We start from the raw sequence: 16,764 nt of genomic DNA on the forward strand, positions 1-16,764 counted from the left end.
TCGCAGCCATACAGTGTACTGGAAGAAGTGGCTGATCATTTCGAAATTTGATGTCACCAATGAGACATCAATGAGACGTCAGAGGGTGACTACCGCAAAAAGATAGTGTTTGTTGGACCAACTTGATTTGAACTTTGAATATAGTTGTACGTTGTGCACTAGTAACATAGTAAAGATGCGGTACAACGTGAGATGAAGCATCGACTACCAAGATAATAGCGAGAAGTTTTTTCACCAAATGATTAGTAACTGTCTATATTCACCCAATAGGCGTTGCATTATTGAAATCTGTCGGCTGCTTTCGTAAACAATATCAACCATTGATACAATGTCTCACCTCATCCCAATAGAGGCCTAGCACCACAGGGTGAGGGACAACTGAAAAATTAAGAGCTTAATATCAGATATTTGGCTGTAAGATCAATAAATATCAAATTTAAACCACATTCAGCAAACGACTCCGCCCTCTTGTGCCTTGCCCGATCCGGCCTTACCCCCGGCCTTATACCGCCCCGTGGACCTCCATCCACATACTCCACATACCCCTAATTCTTCCAAATTCACCAAACACCAAACCACCCAATCCCAACCAAAAATCACTTTTTCAAAAAGAACCCCTACCCCACACAAACGATCTTACGACTTAGATCCACTGGTTTGCAGCCGCGGTGTGTGCAGACCCACATCAACTCTTCCTACCACTTCTTTCTAGATGCCATGTCTGACGACCGGAAAAGAATCCGTGTGGCGTGTGACACGTGCCGCCGAAAGAAAATCAAATGTGACGGCAAGGTCCCGTGCCTGAATTGCCGAACCGCCAACGAACAGGTGTGCCATTATGCGGAAAGACAGATTAAGAGACAGAGAACCATGAACAAGGATCCAAAGATGCTGCTTAGTGCCCGGATGGAGCGGCTTGAGGAGATCATCTTGGATCTCAGCGAACGACTCGGTGGTCTGGCCGAAGCACGGAAGCTTCGGGATCTGGATGGTTCAGGGTCCGATTCCGAAGAAGAGTATACCAGAACACCCAGTGCCAGTGTGGAAGCTACAGGCAAGCGGGATGGCCGCGGCGCCTTGCCATTGAAGAATTTGACGCTCTTCTTTGGTGCCCATTCTTTTGCTAACATCGTGTCCCTGAGTCTGATCCAATGGATGGAACAGCAGGTGGGTGATGAACAAAAGGACGTGATCAAGCCATTGACCAACATGCCGCATTTGTTCCAATGCAAGGCGTGGTCATTTTACCTGAAGTGGCTAGATCCGCCGGCTTTGAAGCCCGAGGAGAAGCTGAGGCTTATGACCAGACCTTTTCCGGAAAATTCGACCCTCGTCTTTGGCATTTTGGATATGTTCATGACGCCCATTCTCCGTATGGAAGGCGTGGGCGATATAAAGCGTATAAGGGCCATGTTTGAGCGTTACTACAACAGCAAGCATCGTTTTACTACACCAGAGCTTTTGATGATGACGGTGTCTTTCGCATTTCTGATTTTCATGCGTTTTGAAACCAATGTGGGGCCTCAGGAACGTGTCAATGACGGCACCGAGTGGTCCGACAGGAGTCTACGGGATCTAGAAGATAGCCTCATGACCAATGCTATATACTACTACAATCGGCTTAGTGTCGTTGGTGGAGGAATTGATACAATTGAGGCGATTCTTCTTTTCACCGGCTACCTTGAATGCCACTGGTTTTCTCCAGAGGTCAACTACATGCTTCTAGGGCCGGCTATTCGATATGCACAGGATATGGGTCTTCATCGGATAGAGAGCTACGAAGATTTGGACTTGGACACTGCTTCTCACAGAAAGCGTATATGGTGGGTATGCTGCTATATGGATATGGAGGTGTGTTTCAGAAACGGCAAATCTCCCATCATCAACAGAGCAGATGTCAGCCCAGAGCTTTTGGACATTAATGTGACTGAGATCACTACTTCTGAGACCCCTCTTATTTGTTCGCTTCACAACTACTTCTCAGACATCTTGCTGATCAGATCAAGAAGCTATGAATTGCTCTTCTCTGCTACTGCAAACGTGAGAAACTTTGCCCTGTTGCTGAGAAACTTGGATTCGTTAAACGCACAGCTATATGCTGCCGCCAACAGACTCCCCCAGGTCATGAAACCCGTCTTCTTCAACGACTCAGCCTTCCACATTTTCAACCACAAAGATAAGGTTGAGAACGAAATCAGCTGGGCTGTCAGACTCACCTACTTCTACCATGTCATGCTCATCAACAGACTTCCTCTGATGTTTACTTTTGAAGACGAGGAGGAGGACAGGAAAATGTATTACAGGAACCTTTCGCTTAACAGCGCCAGGACCATGACGCATCTTTTGAAGAGCAGTGAGAGTGCAAACCTCAGCAACTCCTTCTTTGAATGGGTGCTTTTCTTTCCGTCCAGTGCGTTCTTGCATCTTTCAACCGCCGTGATGAAAAATCCACACGCCCCCGACGCTTACAGCGACTTAATGCTACTTATGGAAACATCCATGGACTTCTTGAACCGCCGAGGGATCGCTAACTCCGCTGATCTCATGAGCAAATTCAAGCGATACTCATTTACACTGGTGATGTTCAAGATTCTTCTTCGCATTGTCATTACAATCTTCGAGCGCAAGACGGGAATAAGTGTGCTTGACGGGAACTCGCCTCTCAATGCACACCTCGAATCTGCAAAAGAGATGTTTCCAGAGTTGTTTGGCTCAGTGGAAGATTTCCGTCTGAAGGTTATTTCTGTTATTCCACAAGTTACAGGCCACTCGCCCTTTGTCGACGAGCCAAAGAAGTCACCTGCCTCTTCAGTATCGTCGTTCAACAGCGGCAAACGGCTGCTACTTCATCCAGAAATGCCACTGCGTCTGATGGAAGGCAACATATCCCTTAGTCCATTTCCAAATCCTAGCCACTTTGCTCATGAGGATATCGACATGCTTATTAGAGCACAGATGAGAGAACTACCTAACGTATTTTTTGACACTCCATAAGTGGGGCATTTGGCTGGGCCCTTCAACTTCCCGGATCGGCACAAAACATCGGCACCTATTTAGCCGAGTGATCTCGGAGTATTACGTATTTGTGTCCTGTCACTCGGGTGCAAGAAATTGCCGGCCTCCGAAAAAAGGCTACGATATGCGTTTCCGGCCGTATGCACATTATTCACGAGGCTACTTCTAGAATTGCAGATTACGGAAAAAACGGCGCCTTCTTAAGCAACTACAGAGTCAAATAAGGTCACAAGTTGCCCCACGGCTGTCCCTTGCTTTTGTTCCACCACCACCCCAAGAACAGTTATACGCAGGCGAGGGGCTTTCGATTCGATCCTCTTTGGTCTTGGTTCCGAATGGTGACTACTAAGCCTGTGATTTTTCGGAGTCCATTGAGTGTGCTAAAAATTACCCCTTTGAAACACTCCACGCCTTTGTGAGCATAAACTTTGCAGCCATTATTCTCAGGCCCCGCCGGCTCGTTTCTAGCACACCCGTGCACCACCGGTCTCGCCTGCGCCATCTACTCATCACATACATAAGCTCAGCCGAATCCAGATCCTAGGGGATTTTGAATATTTTGACCTAAATGAGTGGAATCGAGAAGGGCAAACGGGATCGTGTTGCCAAGGCATGCGCCACATGTCGAAAGAAAAAGATCAAGTGCAATGGTAAAAACCCATGTGATCATTGCAAGAACCTCAGTCTACCGTGTGAGTATCCGAATAACAAACCCAGAAAGTCACGCTCCAAGGTGCTGCTGGAAATGCTACAGAATAGACTCGATCGCCTCGAGCTGCTTATGCACAAAATGATCGATCAAATGGGTGGAATGGAGTCTCGAAACGTGCCATCACCTGCTCATGATATCCGTCCTAGTGCCGATACTCTGTCTACATCTTCCGAGCTGCCGTCTCTGGATGCCAGCTTCAAGGACGAGGATGTTGAGTCTCAGACTTTTCAAAGCAACGGCCTGGTTGCTAAGCGTACTAATGGTACGCTGCTGCCTGAGAAGCGGCCTAGAGATACATTTTTCCAGCAGGCCAAGTCGATTTTGTCGAAAACTATTGATGAGAGCTCTGAGGAAACACAAAGACCGCATCAGATTCTACAATACAAGGGTTTGCACTCCGGTATTGTTTATATTTTCAGCTCGCAGAGTATTGAGTGGATCAAGTCTCGTCTTAGGCCAGAAGACCATAACATCGTGACGCCATTTCAGACCCTCCTTTTTTACTTCAATGCTTGGAAGCAGCTATTCCTGAGTGTGTGGACGGATGTGAAAACCTACCCCAAAGAGGATGTCAAGAAGCTCAAAGAGGGCGTGTACCCTCACGACAAACAACTCACATTTGAGCTTCTTAAACAGTATGATTGCATCACTTTGGCGGATTTCATTTGTCCCGTGGAGGAGGTGAGAGCCTTGTTTGTCAAATACTACGCCAATAAGCTGTGTCCCAAACTGAAGAAGTACCGCTTTTCGTACTCCGAATTTATGCTTATGAACTTGAGTTTGGCGATTTCGATCTCTGTGGCTATTGACCAGAAGAGCACTGATGTTGTGACCCCTGGCCTCAGTGAATGCCCCAAGCTCGAGTCTATGACCATTGAGCTGCTTGCCACTTTACAAGAAGAGATGTTCTTGAATTCTGTGTTTTATTTCCACACCATCAGTGCCGTTAGTGAGGGCATGGTCACCATTCAAGCCCTTTTGTTACTTGCTACGCATCTAGAGACCACCTGGGTTATCACGGATGTCAACTACAGTTTTGTGAGCATGGCACTGCGATACGCTCAAGAGATCGGCCTTCATCGGTTCGAGACTTTCCAGCACCTACCTGAAGAGGAACGAAACGCTAGAGGTAGACTTTGGGCTGCCGTACAATGCTTTGACGTGGAGATCAGTCACAGAACAGGTAAACCGCCATCGGTCAATATGGTGGATGTATCGACTTTGACACCAATGGATCCATGGCATGTCCCTTCGCTTTTGTCAACAAACGAAGTCAAGAAATTGCAGCTGCAATGTGGCGCTAAACGTTACTCTTTGGAAGAGATCTACGTGCACTTTTATGTTTACAAACTTTCCCAACTTCGAGCATTTTCCTACTTCCAGCTTTTCAGTGCAACAGTCAAGTACGATAGTCTTAAGAGTATTCAGGACATTGTCAGTCTGTTGAACAATGAATTGGACTCCTTCTTGAACGAGATGAAGGAGGAGTATCGCCCAAGACACTACTACGAGCCCCAATTTAACTCTGCCATTGAAAGGTTTTTCAACGATAGGAAAATGACCAGAGCTGATGATAGTCTCTTATCACTCCATCTCACATTCTTTTATCAGTTGATGACTATCAACAAGGTGCCTTCTCAGATTGAACCGAACGAAGGAACGTTGCCATATGAAAATACTGGCTACAGGAAGTTATCGTTGGACAGTGCCCGGACTATCCTCCATATTATGAGAGGTGTGAATAGGCGCTGTTTACCATTCTTCGGGTTGAATTGGATGATATACTATCCTTTTGTTGCTGCTATGAACTTGCTGGCAAAGATTTTCAATCATTCTGACGACGAAGACAGTTACAAGGATTTACAATTGCTCATTGATTTGTCGATGAATTTCTTCAACCACTACAGTCAACAAGCCAGTCAACCATCGACCAGGTTGCTTTACTTGAGATCGCATCTTATCGACACCCTTGTGAGAATTCTCTTGCGAATCTGCATCAAAGTTTTCGAGAGCACCACAGGATACGATCTCCTTAGCGGAAATCCTGCTCTTAGAGCTCACTTGGAACATGTCGAAAAGGAGTTCCCGCAATTCTACACCAAGATCAATGACTCCACAGATTTGGTGAATCTTATGAATTGCATGCATAACACTCATGAGGTAAAGTTCCGTGAACATAAGTACACTCCGCTGTACGACACATCATCTAATGCGTCAAACCAAGAAGGATTCACTCCAACTTATATGGAGAACTTTGAAAGTCAATCTCCAAGAAAAAACGATCCCACCCTTTCTAATATAATTCATCCAGTGGATTTCCCCAGCGTGAGGGAATCAGACAGAAAAGATTTCAACATCGACGACGATTTCCTTCTTGCCGCTGTGAACCAGGATTTCCTGACTATTCCTAACTTTTTCTTTGATAATGGGCTTTAATATGTACATAGCATTTACGATCATGATTATATAAAATTAGTTACACCAATTCTTAGCTTAACGAGTGCGGATAACACCAGCGGCGATCAACATGTTGATCTTCTTGGCCACTTCTGGGTTTCTCATGTGGTCTTGCAAAGCAGCTGGGTTCTCTCTGGCCTGGCCCAAGATACCTTGCATAACAGGATCCTGCAAGATCTCAACAATCTCTGGGTCCTTGGACACTCTCTCCATGGTCTGCTCTGGGGTCTCGCCCTCGATGGAGGAGAATCTCTGAGACATGGCCTTGTTCAGCAACTGGTCAATCTCAGCCAGGTTCTTACCACCGTTCAACTCCTGGTCCTTGGTACGGGCCTCGGTCAAGGTATCAATGACATGGGAGAATTCCTTCATGGCCAACTGGGCGTTAGCCTTTCTGATGTATGCTCTGATGAAAGTTGGGTCCAACTTGATGGCCTTGTTGCAGTCATCGACGGCATCTGGGAAGGACATTAGCTTGGCCAAAGCGGCAGCTCTGTTGGAGTAGCCTCTAGCGTCCTCTGGAGCTCTCTTGACCATCTCAGTGTAGGCCTTGACAGCGTTAGGCCAGTCGCCCTTGGTGAAGTACTCCTTACCTTCCAATCTGGCCTCCTCGGCCTTTTCAGGGTTGACGTAGCTCTCGGCTTCTCTGGTCTTGATGTCCTTCTGGGTGTTTCTCAACTTGGTCAAGACATCTGGGGTTCTGTGCTCAGTCAAGGACTTGTCGAAGAACTTGGCGGCGCTCTCCAAGTCGTCCTTCTTCAAGTAACAGTTACCAATTCTAGCAAAAGACTTGGCAATGATCTTGTAGTCGGCTCTCATGCCTCTGCCCTCATCGACAGCCTTCTCACAGGTAGCAATGGCAGCATCGTAGTCTTGCTTCTCGAACTCGGCGGCAGCTCTGTTGTTCAAGTAAGTGATATCCTGATGAAGCTCCCAGGCCTTGTTGTACTTTTCAATGGCCTCGTCAAACTTTCTCTGCTTGTACAAGGCGTTACCCTCAGCCTTAGCGGCATCGGCATCAGCCTTGGAGGAGTCCTCCATCTCGACATCCTGAGACTCAGCCTCTGGCTCCTTGGCAGCGGGCTTTGGCTCTTCCTTCTTTGGCTCCTCCTTCTTTGGTTCCTCCTTAGGAGCACTCTCAGTAGGATTGGACTGGCCAGCCTGGGCCTGTTGAGCAGAATCCTTATCAAACATGTTCAAGTCGATACCCATCAACACACCCATGATGGTCATCATACGTGGGTCGGAAAGCATGGTCTGCATGCCCGCCTTGGGGTTCTGCTGCAACTGCAAAACCTTGCCCACGAGGTTAGGGTCGTTCATCATTTCAGCGGTCTTGGGGTTCTCCTTCAACTTTTGGATCAAGTTAGGGTCGGAGAACATCTTGCCCAAGCCCATGTCGCCTTCGGCGTTACGGCTTCTTTCGGCTTCCTCAACAGCAGAAAGACCGCTCTTGGCCATAGCGTTAGCTGGATCCAACTCCAAGGCCTTGGAGTAAGAAACCTGAGCATCGTCCAAGTTGCCCAAACCGTACTGAGCAGCACCCACACGGTTGTAGCCCTTTGCCCACGTGGCGTTGATTTCCACACATTTCTCGGCGTCCTCGAGAGCTTTACCAAAGTTCTTCAAGGAAGCGTAGCAAGCTGATCTGTTGGAATACAAGACGTGGTTGGGCAGTTCGGAGGCTTCAATGGCATTTGTGAACTGCTCAATAGCTTTGTCAAACTCCTTGGCAGCGAAGAATTTGTTACCCTCGGCTTTGTATTCGTCAGCGGACATGGTGGTTTTTTGGTAGTAGTTTTGTGGTGATGCTGGGGAATATATATCTGGACTGTGCGCACCTGTGCATTTCTAGAAGCTTCCGAGACCACCATGAGCAGATACTGGGAGGGTAGGGTCGGAAAAGCTGAAATTAAGATAATAAGAAGAGTGGTTGGTTAGTAGGCTTTAAAAAAAAGTTGATTGAGCTGAAAAGTTCGGATCTTGTGGCGGTTCATCCTTGTCATGTATCAGTGTAACCTGAAACTTATCCTGCTCGCCAATCAGCTATAGGTATTCTTCACGGATAGTATATTTCAACGGTAAAGTATAAGAAGGGCCTCAAGAATGGTTTTGCCTGAATTGTGATCGTTGCATGTTGTTCGTTGTTTGTTCTTCGCAACCAAGTGTATTTTGCAACCACTGCGCGACCAAACCTTAGCACTTCGGTGAATGCGGCCTGAGCCAGAGCCTTATCGGATTTAGCATATCCAAATCGATAACAGCCTCTTTACTCCCGCAAGTTGGATCTGTAGCTAACCAGTGGCCAGCCGTTGGGGTATCCCGATTAGTGTCCGCTCACCAAGTTCAACTACCGCTCATGCTAAATGTAGAGTCGACATCGGATCATCTATCTGTTTCCCTGGATCTGGTTTCTGATTTGCTCAAGCGAAGCATTCACAAGCTCAAGCTCGTAAGCTGGTCCGTATCCATGGCACTTCTCGCTGCCCTTCAACAACTGCATAACCTCGTACATGTCAACACCTTCGTAGCCTTCTTCCTCGGCCTTAATCTGTAAATAGTCCCAAACGGCACCCACCGCAAGCACCTTGCGCCCTGGGTTTTCGGGCTGCTCGTAAACCTTGTTCACCGTGTCAGGATTCACATTGTGCTTAGCAACATCAACCATATGGTTGATGAACTCCTCCTGTGAGCTGGGGAAAGAAAACCTCGAGTTTTCAAAGTCAATGCCTCCTGCCATGGGATCGCCGCCAGTGCGTAGAAGGTTCTCGTCCGACTTCGCCAGCTTGATGTCCTGAAGCACCTTCAAAAGCTTCTGTCTCTCCTCCTCACTCTGGAGCAACTTCGACTCCAAGTCCTTCAATTCCGTTCTCTTTCTTTCACGGAAGGCACGTTGTGCGAGTCTATTATGAGCCTTCTTCTTGATCTTGAGCTCGTCCTCGTTGAGCTCCAGGTCATCCTTGTTCATCACAGCCTCTTCCTTGTCGGACAAAATACGTGCACGAGGCTTCTTAGTTTTACCACCTTTTTCGTTGCTGTAGTCGTTCGGGGACCCCAGGTGCAATGAGCTGTCCGTGTTGTTTCCCACACCGTTGGGGTTTTGAGCCCCTTGGTTCCACTGAGAGGCGAAGTTTGCGCCGTCTCTATCTCCCGAAAGTTGTGTTGAGCTCACAGACTCAGCTCTTAAAAACGGTTCCTGTGGCACATTGGATACGTAGTTGATCTGGGAGGCTCCGCCGTTCCCATTGGGGTAACCGTCCACATAAGCGCCGTTGGGGTGGCCTTGCCACTGAGGAATAGGGGAAGAATGCTGCTGCTTTATGTAAGGCGCTGGAGACCCCGGCTTGATATAAGACTGAGGAGAACCTTGGTACATGGGACCATTTTGTGGTGAGTACTGTTGAAAGTGCAGCGGATGGTTCTGTTGGTACTGCTGCTGTTCAAAAAGCCGGATGTTTTCTTGATTAAGGTCAAGAGGCTGGTCAATATAATCACAGATATCGTCCTTGGGACCCTCCTGGGGGAAGGGGTGGTCACCAACGTGGGAAAAAGACATGATATCTGAGATAGTGATGGACTCGATTAGATGAAAGGATGATTAGGCCGCACCCGTACCTCTCTTACTAAGCCTAGGCCTCACGGCGTAGCCACGGGACAACGGGGGTTGAGGGCCTTTGTACCGTAGATTCCCTTGTTGTTTCTTTTTGCTTTGAGTTCTAGATGTATGATCTAGAAAATTCTGTTTTTGTATGACGGAGCTGTCAGTGCTCGGCGATAGGCTACATTTGGTTATATTGTTGTTGCAAACGGCTGCGAAGAAACACAGGCGGCTGAAATTGCTGGGTGATACTCACGTTTCGGGTTAGTATATATGATGGCTGAAATGTCGCCAATAAATATGCCAGCATGTGCTGGGAAAGTCTGTAGTGAATGGGAAGTGTATACTGTGGTCTGGAGCAGCCAGGCGTCCAGACATGGTGAAGCAAGGAGAAGCGCAAGAAGGGTCTGCAAGCGCTGGTAAATTCTGTCGTTTGTTCTCCAAGATCTTTGAATCCGGGGAATAGAGTGCTTGCAGAGTCTGTGTGGGCCAATCGTAAATCAGCTGATTTAAGCGAACAAGGTTTGCTCAATAAAAAGTCAATCTGAGTGAAAAACTCCTAGGTGTACTTTAAGAGCCCTTGCATTAAACAGAGTTTTTTGCATCGAGGAAGGACACAAAGGATAGCCGACGAGGCACAAGAGGCTTTCTTGCCCGTTGATGGAGAAAACCGTTGGAGGAAACCGTTGGTGCTGGAGATTAATAAGGTATGCGGCGTGTTGATGTGAGTGTTAAGGGACAACGTGTTGGAGGTCCCTTTTTTTAAAACAGGGAGATCTGGTTGAGAATAGGAGCTCTGCAGCTGTCATTTGTAAAGCTGTGACTGGACAGGCTGGTTCTTGTCGTGATACCAGTATGGCTTGGCATGTCTTATGCGTAATTCAAACTGGGCTTTAGACTTCACCAAATGGGGGGCCGTGATCCAAGGCACGAGAGGTGTTCGATTGAGGGATTTCAATCGATACTAACACACCAGATCTTCAGGGCTGTCTTTTCAGTGTTCTGCTTCACGTTCGAGATATCGAGGTCGCCCGAAAATGCCACAAAAGCGGCAAAGACGATGGAATCGAGAACTCGCCCCAGTAACGGCCATTCCAAGCCTCGAATCGCTCGATGGCTTCCACTGAGACGGCATCTTCGGTCAAAGTGGTATCCTAAGATACCACTCCAAAAGCCACAAAGCGCCGTTTCAAAGCACCAGACTCCCTTAAATCCTTTTTCATATTGCAAATGCTGAGGCTAATACCAATCCAGGCTACGTTCCAGCCCTCACAAGACTGAGCCACTGGATCTTCTGGAGCACCATCACCACAAGCACACACAAAAACGCCACGCCCGTAAGCACCAACACAGCCGTGCGTTGCCTCCGCAACTCCTTCATCATCTCCTGCCGCTTCAGCACCTTCCTGGTGCCGGCTTTCTCCGGGTCTCCTGTCACCACAGGCCGGCTTTCCTTGCTCAGTTCAGCGTATCCAATGAAATACGGCTCGAGCATCTCGTGAGCTAAATCTGAATGGGCCACGTCATCAAAAGCCTCCGAGGCATCAACGCCTCCACAGTCTAGAAGCACCTCCACACCGCCAGGGTGCTCAGTAGCGAAGTTGGTGACATCGTACACCTTGCCATGGATGGTCATCCAGAGGTCGTTGGGCGACGAGTGTTTTCTGATTTCCAGGGCCAGAAGCGTGCGTCCACCAAGGGTGCATTTTGGTCGTAGCGCCTCTGCAGCCATGGTAGCAGAGTAGTACGAAAATGGGAACCCAGGGCTGGTGATGGTGTAGCTGGGTCGTGCGCGACCGGGTCGATTATTGGGTATCCTAGGTTGGGGGTACATTTTGGGGGTGCCAGTAAATTGGGGGACTGATTTGGGGGGAAGCGGGGTTATGATATATGGATTAAATTTGAAAAAAAGGAAAAATCAATCACCTGCTATATCAGACTCTGGTCTGTTGGATCCTCGGAAGTGGTCTGGTGCAGCAGCGCTTAACTAAATGGGATTTCAGGCAGATCTTTGATTTTCAGCGGCTTCGCTGGATAATAATTTTTCACTTCTTCCAGAAACCGAACCCTGCTATAAAATATTTTGCAAAGACGTTTTCACTCGTTTTATACCAGCCATTATCCTTTGAGTACTTGTTTCTTTTCTCTTGTGGCTTCTGCTTGGTTTTGCTTGTTTTCTTATGCTCGCAGGAATGGCTGCAAATGAAGCTTGTGGTGGACCAATGAAAGCGTCCAAAACACGCTTGGATGTTTAGTAATTCCCTCTTTGTTATGACCTCCGTTCGTACGGCCGCCGCCTGCCATTGTTCCAAATCGCTAATTACTAAACAATAGCTGTTCGCAATCCGGGTCTATGTTTCTCGGAGTACCCATCCGAGGCGTTCAAATGGGTGACTTTTGGGTATTAGGCTTTGTGGAGGGGAAGGGCCGGCAGACGGAGATTTTCGATGTTTTGATATTCTTTCATTTCGAACAAACAATCCATGAATTCAAGGGTTGCTGGCTGGCTGTTGATTGTTAACCAGTCCTCATTGTTCTGGATCATAGACCTCCTCCCACCAGACTACCGGAAACGTCCAAACTTTATATAAGGTTTCGAACATCGCCTGTTGCCGATCACGTCGCTCAGACTGTCTGGCCGACACTTGTGGGTCTATAACTACAGCTAATCGGACGAGATGGAGATATCGCGTTGCCTGACTAAAGTGAATTCTCAGACAATGCCATTGACAATTGTTGGCCCAACACCCGTCCGATCGGAGATTTATTATGGGATGGAAGGCACGGATCGATGCATGTAAATAGAGTTCAGATTCGAGGCGGTTGGAGGTGGATCTGGCAGCCTAGACCGGTACCGAGGATGTCAGAGTCAGAGATGGAACCGAAAGGCCAAATTTTTCAACCTTCAATGGCAACTTTTTCTTAGATTAAGATAGGGGCTCCACTGGTACGTAATTTAGTCGCTTTAGTCAGCAAGAGCCGCTTGGGTTGGCAGAAATCTGTTATATACGAGATTGGGCGGCTCCAAGCCAAGAGAACGCCCAGTCATCGGTGCTGCTTCGGTTGCAACTGCCAAAAACTCGCTCATATCGGGGAACAAACGAGATGGGCTTTTGGAAGTGGTAAAAATTAACGGGATTCTGGTGAAACTGAGGTATTGTTCTTGTTTGTGTGGGAGACAATACTGAACCGTTGAGGGTGGTCCACCAACGCTGGCTTCAACCAGAAAACAACATACCGAAAACCAAAATCAAATTAAAAAGAAGCAAAACCACAGTATCACAAAAAACGACACATTTAATAAACTCTTCCCAATCGCTAATCCCTCCCACCCCTCGTGTGAGCTTCGCAGCCGTTCAGGGTCCACCGACCCATGTAGTCCCCCACATACCAAATAATAATATCGCCCCGCCCCCAAAAAACGTCCCAATATCCCCCAAAACTGCCCCCACTGTCCCCCACCCTTATATACTGCCCTCCACTCGCCACACCCCACCGTATCCCCCACGTCTCCACCGTCCCTGTTCGCAGCCGTGCCAATCCACCACAACCACCAAAACCAACCAAACCAATCGAAATCGAAAAATTCCCCCATCCTTCAACACCATGCCCCAACTTTAAAAATCAACCACCCCTTTTTCCCCAAACGGCCCGGGGGACCCTGGATCAAAAGAGCCTCCCTGGTGTACCGATGCACCCACATCACCAACGCCCAAGAATTTCTTACCACCATGTCGCTTCCTTCGTCGAAAAAGACCCACAGCGAACGGCACAAGCAGATTTTGAAGCTGCTCCTCCGTGAGCCTGCTAACAAGTCCTGTGCCGATTGCAAAACCGCCCAACACCCCCGCTGGGCTTCCTGGAACCTCGGTTGTTTTGTGTGTATTCGTTGCTCTGGAATCCACAGATCTATGGGCACACACATCTCCAGGGTCAAATCGGTGGATCTTGACGCCTGGACGGACGAACAGGTGGAGCTGATGTTGAAGTGGGGCAACGCTAAAAGCAACGGTTATTGGGAAGCCAAGCTTCCTGAGGGCTACATTCCAGACGGCCTGAAGATCGAAAACTTCATCAGAACCAAGTACGATATGAAGAAGTGGGCTGGTCCTGGAGCGCCTAATGCCGGCAACGTGGCTCCTAAAGCGGCGCCCGTGGTGAATAACAATTCTGGAAGCTCGTCGTCCGCCTCGGTGTTGAACCAACCAAAACCAGCAAATCAGGGTGCTCAGCCAAGAACTACAAGGGCTCCGCCGCTGGAGCTGCTTCTAGACGATGATTGGGGAACGTTCTCGCTGGCTCTGCCTTCCCCAGCACCGAAACCAGCGTCGATCGCTACTAGAGGATCCACCCAGCTGCTTCCAGCTCAAACAAAGCCGCAACCTCAGGCACCCAAGCAGCTTCAAACTCAGGAAACAGCGCCTCCAGTGCCTCAGAAGAACGGCCGCACGGACCTAAAAAAGCTGATCTTGTCGCTCTACTCGCTGCCTTCTTCGTCCAACTCAAACGTTTCGCTGTTCTCCAGCAGCCAGACCTTCCAGGCTCCTCCGGCGCAAAGAGCGCCCCAGCAGCAGAACACAGGCTCCTTGGGCGATCTTGCCGGCCTCTACTCCCAGACGCCCGTTTCCACCCCTGCTCCTCGTGAACCGGTGAACCAGCTTTCGGACTCCTTGCATGGCTTGAGCTTCTCGTCGCCAGGCTTGAACCAACCCAAGCCCCAGGAGCCCAAACGCTCCACCCAGGCACCTCCCAAGCCTGCGCAAAAGTCCCCGTGGGAAAGCAACAATAGCATCAACGAATGGGCATCGCCAATTCCTTCGCTGAACCTGCCCCAGCCTTCCAACGAATGGGCCCAAGCCAGCGTGCTTCCTAAAACCACCATTGGAGCGGCCACGCCCGGCCAGTTCAGCTCCACGCTCGACGAGGACTTGTTCAAGAACGTGTGGAGCTGAGCGTCTACTAGTTTACGGCTGGTACACTATCTAGTGGATCTAATCATGCATACACAAGACATCTATTTGTCAACACATCAGTGGCCACCGGTGGTGGGCAAGCCAACGTAGACCTTGAAGGAGTCGTAGATCAACCACTGGAATCCGGTCAAGGTACCCACCATGACGATTCTGACAGGCAATCCGTTCCAGATACCCTTGAAGCCAATCTGGCCATAGATTCTCTTCAAGGCCTTGCCCAAGCTTTCGCTGGAGTCCTTGTTGGAACTGATCTTGGAAACCATCACATCTGCTGGGTGGGAAACCACAGCACAAGCAATACCAGCAATGTAACCACCAACAAAAGAAACACCGGTTTGCTGGGTCGAGGTGTAAGCAGAAGCGGGCTTTCCAAGGTACTGGTAGATCAATTCCACACATTTCTCAAAAGAACTGAACTTCACCATGGTGTAAGGGATCTGTCTAGCCCACAATGGGCCGATTCCCTTGTACAAACCGCCCCAGCCTTCGGATTTGTAGATTTTCGAGAAACCCTCGAAAACGTTGTTAGCATATGGAGGAAGCGTTGTCTGGGTCTTGACCTTGATGGTCTCGAATGGACACAACATGATATCGGCAAGAAATTCAGCCGATGCCGAGGCAGCAAGGTATACTGGGGTCTTGTATTTGGCAAACTTCTCGGGACCAACCACGTCGCTGTAAGTCTTTTTGAAGTACTCGTAGAAACCGTACTTACCGGCACCCTGCAAGGAGTAACCGATGAAAGTTGCACCCACACCGGTGAAAATGGAGTCACCCTTGGTTTTGATGATCTTCTTCCAGCCGTCCAAGTTGGACTTGTAGAGCAGCGAGTCCACCTGACGACGACATTTGACAAGATCAAGCGGAGTCACAGAAGAATGGGTAGGTCCACAAGCAATGATACCTCCCAAAGTACAAGCAGCATAGTACTGGTTGGTGAAGAGCTGGATACCCTTTTTAGGGGGTTCTGGCTCGGCGGTTCCAGTGACCTTTTTCAATTGGTCCTGAACAGGCTGCACAATGGCTTCGGTGATGGTGTCTTTACCCATAAGAAAGAAGGTGGTTGATGATGGAAAGATTGCTACCGGGCCCCCCGGATAAATAGGGCGGTTTTCGGCTGCAGGAAGATTCTGGCGATCGGGCCGACGGTGGGAAAAAAGGGTTCGGAAAATTGGCGGATTTAGCGAGACTTAAATTGTTGATGTTTTTACGATTTTGCTTTAGTGTTCGTTTTGCGGTGTATTTGTTGGCGTCGGAGTCGGAGTAGCTTTTCTTACACAAGGGCACTTGACGTTCGTGCGGCGGTTTCATTTGCAGCCGCGATAAGCGGGGCACCCGCAGAGTGGATCTATCAGGTGGGGGTGAACAACGAGTTTTGAGATATTATTTGGGGGCGATTGGGGGACAATTGGGGGATGCGGATTTGGTGAGAGTTGTCGTTTGACAGGGATTGTGGGAGTTGGTGGTGGGGTGTGGTGGAGACGAATAAGTCCGAGGTGTGAAGGAAAGGTGCACCCTTTGCTCCATTGGGTATTAATGATCATCGGAATGCAGGTTTGGGATCAAAGGACAAAGGATGACCAGAATTATGGCTTTATAGGATGGATTGTTTGGTTGGCTGGTGAAGGTTGTAGCGAGCCCTCGGGGTGCTGGTAGACATGGGTTTTTGATACCACAAGATCAACTCGTTGAAGTCTTGAATAAACTTTATGTCAAGTGAGGTTTGGATTATATGAGACAGATGAGACTGAGAACTTTACTGCTGACTACGTTATTGGCTAGCCTTGCACCCATAAGACATGCTCTTCACCAATCATACGTTATCAAGTACGCTTAGTATTTCCGCCAGTCTGTCATGTATCTGAGCAGTCCACTTTAAGTTGATTCTTGAATTTGTTAACAAATCTGGACATAACTCGTGTGGGTGCAACTACTCACACGACTGATGCAATGGCTGCAAAATGTGCATTTATGGCATCCCCAAAAGCCCCCTTGATTTGATCCAGATG

At 48.6% G+C, this 16,764-nt stretch overlaps 7 protein-coding genes across 7 annotated transcripts; 3 read left to right on the forward strand and 4 right to left on the reverse strand.

Moving 5' to 3' along the window:
• Nucleotides 1-717: 717 nt before the first annotated feature.
• C7M61_003573 (Zn(II)2Cys6 transcription factor) lies at nucleotides 718-2,994 on the forward strand (the record flags this gene model as incomplete). Its single annotated transcript, XM_024858910.1, has 1 exon — nucleotides 718-2,994. One exon carries the CDS (start codon nucleotides 718-720, stop codon nucleotides 2,992-2,994), a length of 2,277 nt encoding a protein of 758 aa, XP_024712997.1.
• Nucleotides 2,995-3,583: 589 nt separating this feature from the next.
• Nucleotides 3,584-6,163, forward strand: C7M61_003574 (uncharacterized protein; the record flags this gene model as incomplete). The annotated part of the gene is made up of 1 exon (XM_024858911.1): nucleotides 3,584-6,163. The coding sequence occupies one exon, from the start codon at nucleotides 3,584-3,586 to the stop codon at nucleotides 6,161-6,163; it is 2,580 nt and encodes an 859-aa protein (XP_024712998.1).
• Nucleotides 6,164-6,220: 57 nt separating this feature from the next.
• STI1 (Hsp90 cochaperone) lies at nucleotides 6,221-7,963 on the reverse strand (the record flags this gene model as incomplete). The annotated part of the gene is made up of 1 exon (XM_024858912.1): nucleotides 6,221-7,963. The coding sequence occupies one exon, from the start codon at nucleotides 7,961-7,963 to the stop codon at nucleotides 6,221-6,223; it is 1,743 nt and encodes a 580-aa protein (XP_024712999.1).
• Nucleotides 7,964-8,573: 610 nt separating this feature from the next.
• Nucleotides 8,574-9,740, reverse strand: FCR3 (Fcr3p; the record flags this gene model as incomplete). Its single annotated transcript, XM_024858913.1, has 1 exon — nucleotides 8,574-9,740. One exon carries the CDS (start codon nucleotides 9,738-9,740, stop codon nucleotides 8,574-8,576), a length of 1,167 nt encoding a protein of 388 aa, XP_024713000.1.
• Nucleotides 9,741-11,037: 1,297 nt separating this feature from the next.
• Nucleotides 11,038-11,514, reverse strand: C7M61_003577 (cytochrome b5-like heme/steroid binding domain-containing protein; the record flags this gene model as incomplete). The annotated part of the gene is made up of 1 exon (XM_024858914.1): nucleotides 11,038-11,514. One exon carries the CDS (start codon nucleotides 11,512-11,514, stop codon nucleotides 11,038-11,040), a length of 477 nt encoding a protein of 158 aa, XP_024713001.1.
• A 1,999-nt stretch (nucleotides 11,515-13,513) lies between these two features.
• On the forward strand, nucleotides 13,514-14,734 carry AGE2 (Age2p; the record flags this gene model as incomplete). The annotated part of the gene is made up of 1 exon (XM_024858915.1): nucleotides 13,514-14,734. The coding sequence occupies one exon, from the start codon at nucleotides 13,514-13,516 to the stop codon at nucleotides 14,732-14,734; it is 1,221 nt and encodes a 406-aa protein (XP_024713002.1).
• Nucleotides 14,735-14,811: 77 nt separating this feature from the next.
• Nucleotides 14,812-15,804, reverse strand: C7M61_003579 (Cu/Pi carrier; the record flags this gene model as incomplete). The annotated part of the gene is made up of 1 exon (XM_024858916.1): nucleotides 14,812-15,804. The coding sequence occupies one exon, from the start codon at nucleotides 15,802-15,804 to the stop codon at nucleotides 14,812-14,814; it is 993 nt and encodes a 330-aa protein (XP_024713003.1).
• Nucleotides 15,805-16,764: the final 960 nt, after the last annotated feature.

This window comes from Candidozyma pseudohaemuli (genome assembly GCF_003013735.1).
Source record: "Candidozyma pseudohaemuli strain B12108 chromosome Unknown scaffold00009, whole genome shotgun sequence".
Lineage (NCBI taxonomy): Eukaryota > Fungi > Ascomycota > Pichiomycetes > Serinales > Metschnikowiaceae > Candidozyma > Candidozyma pseudohaemuli.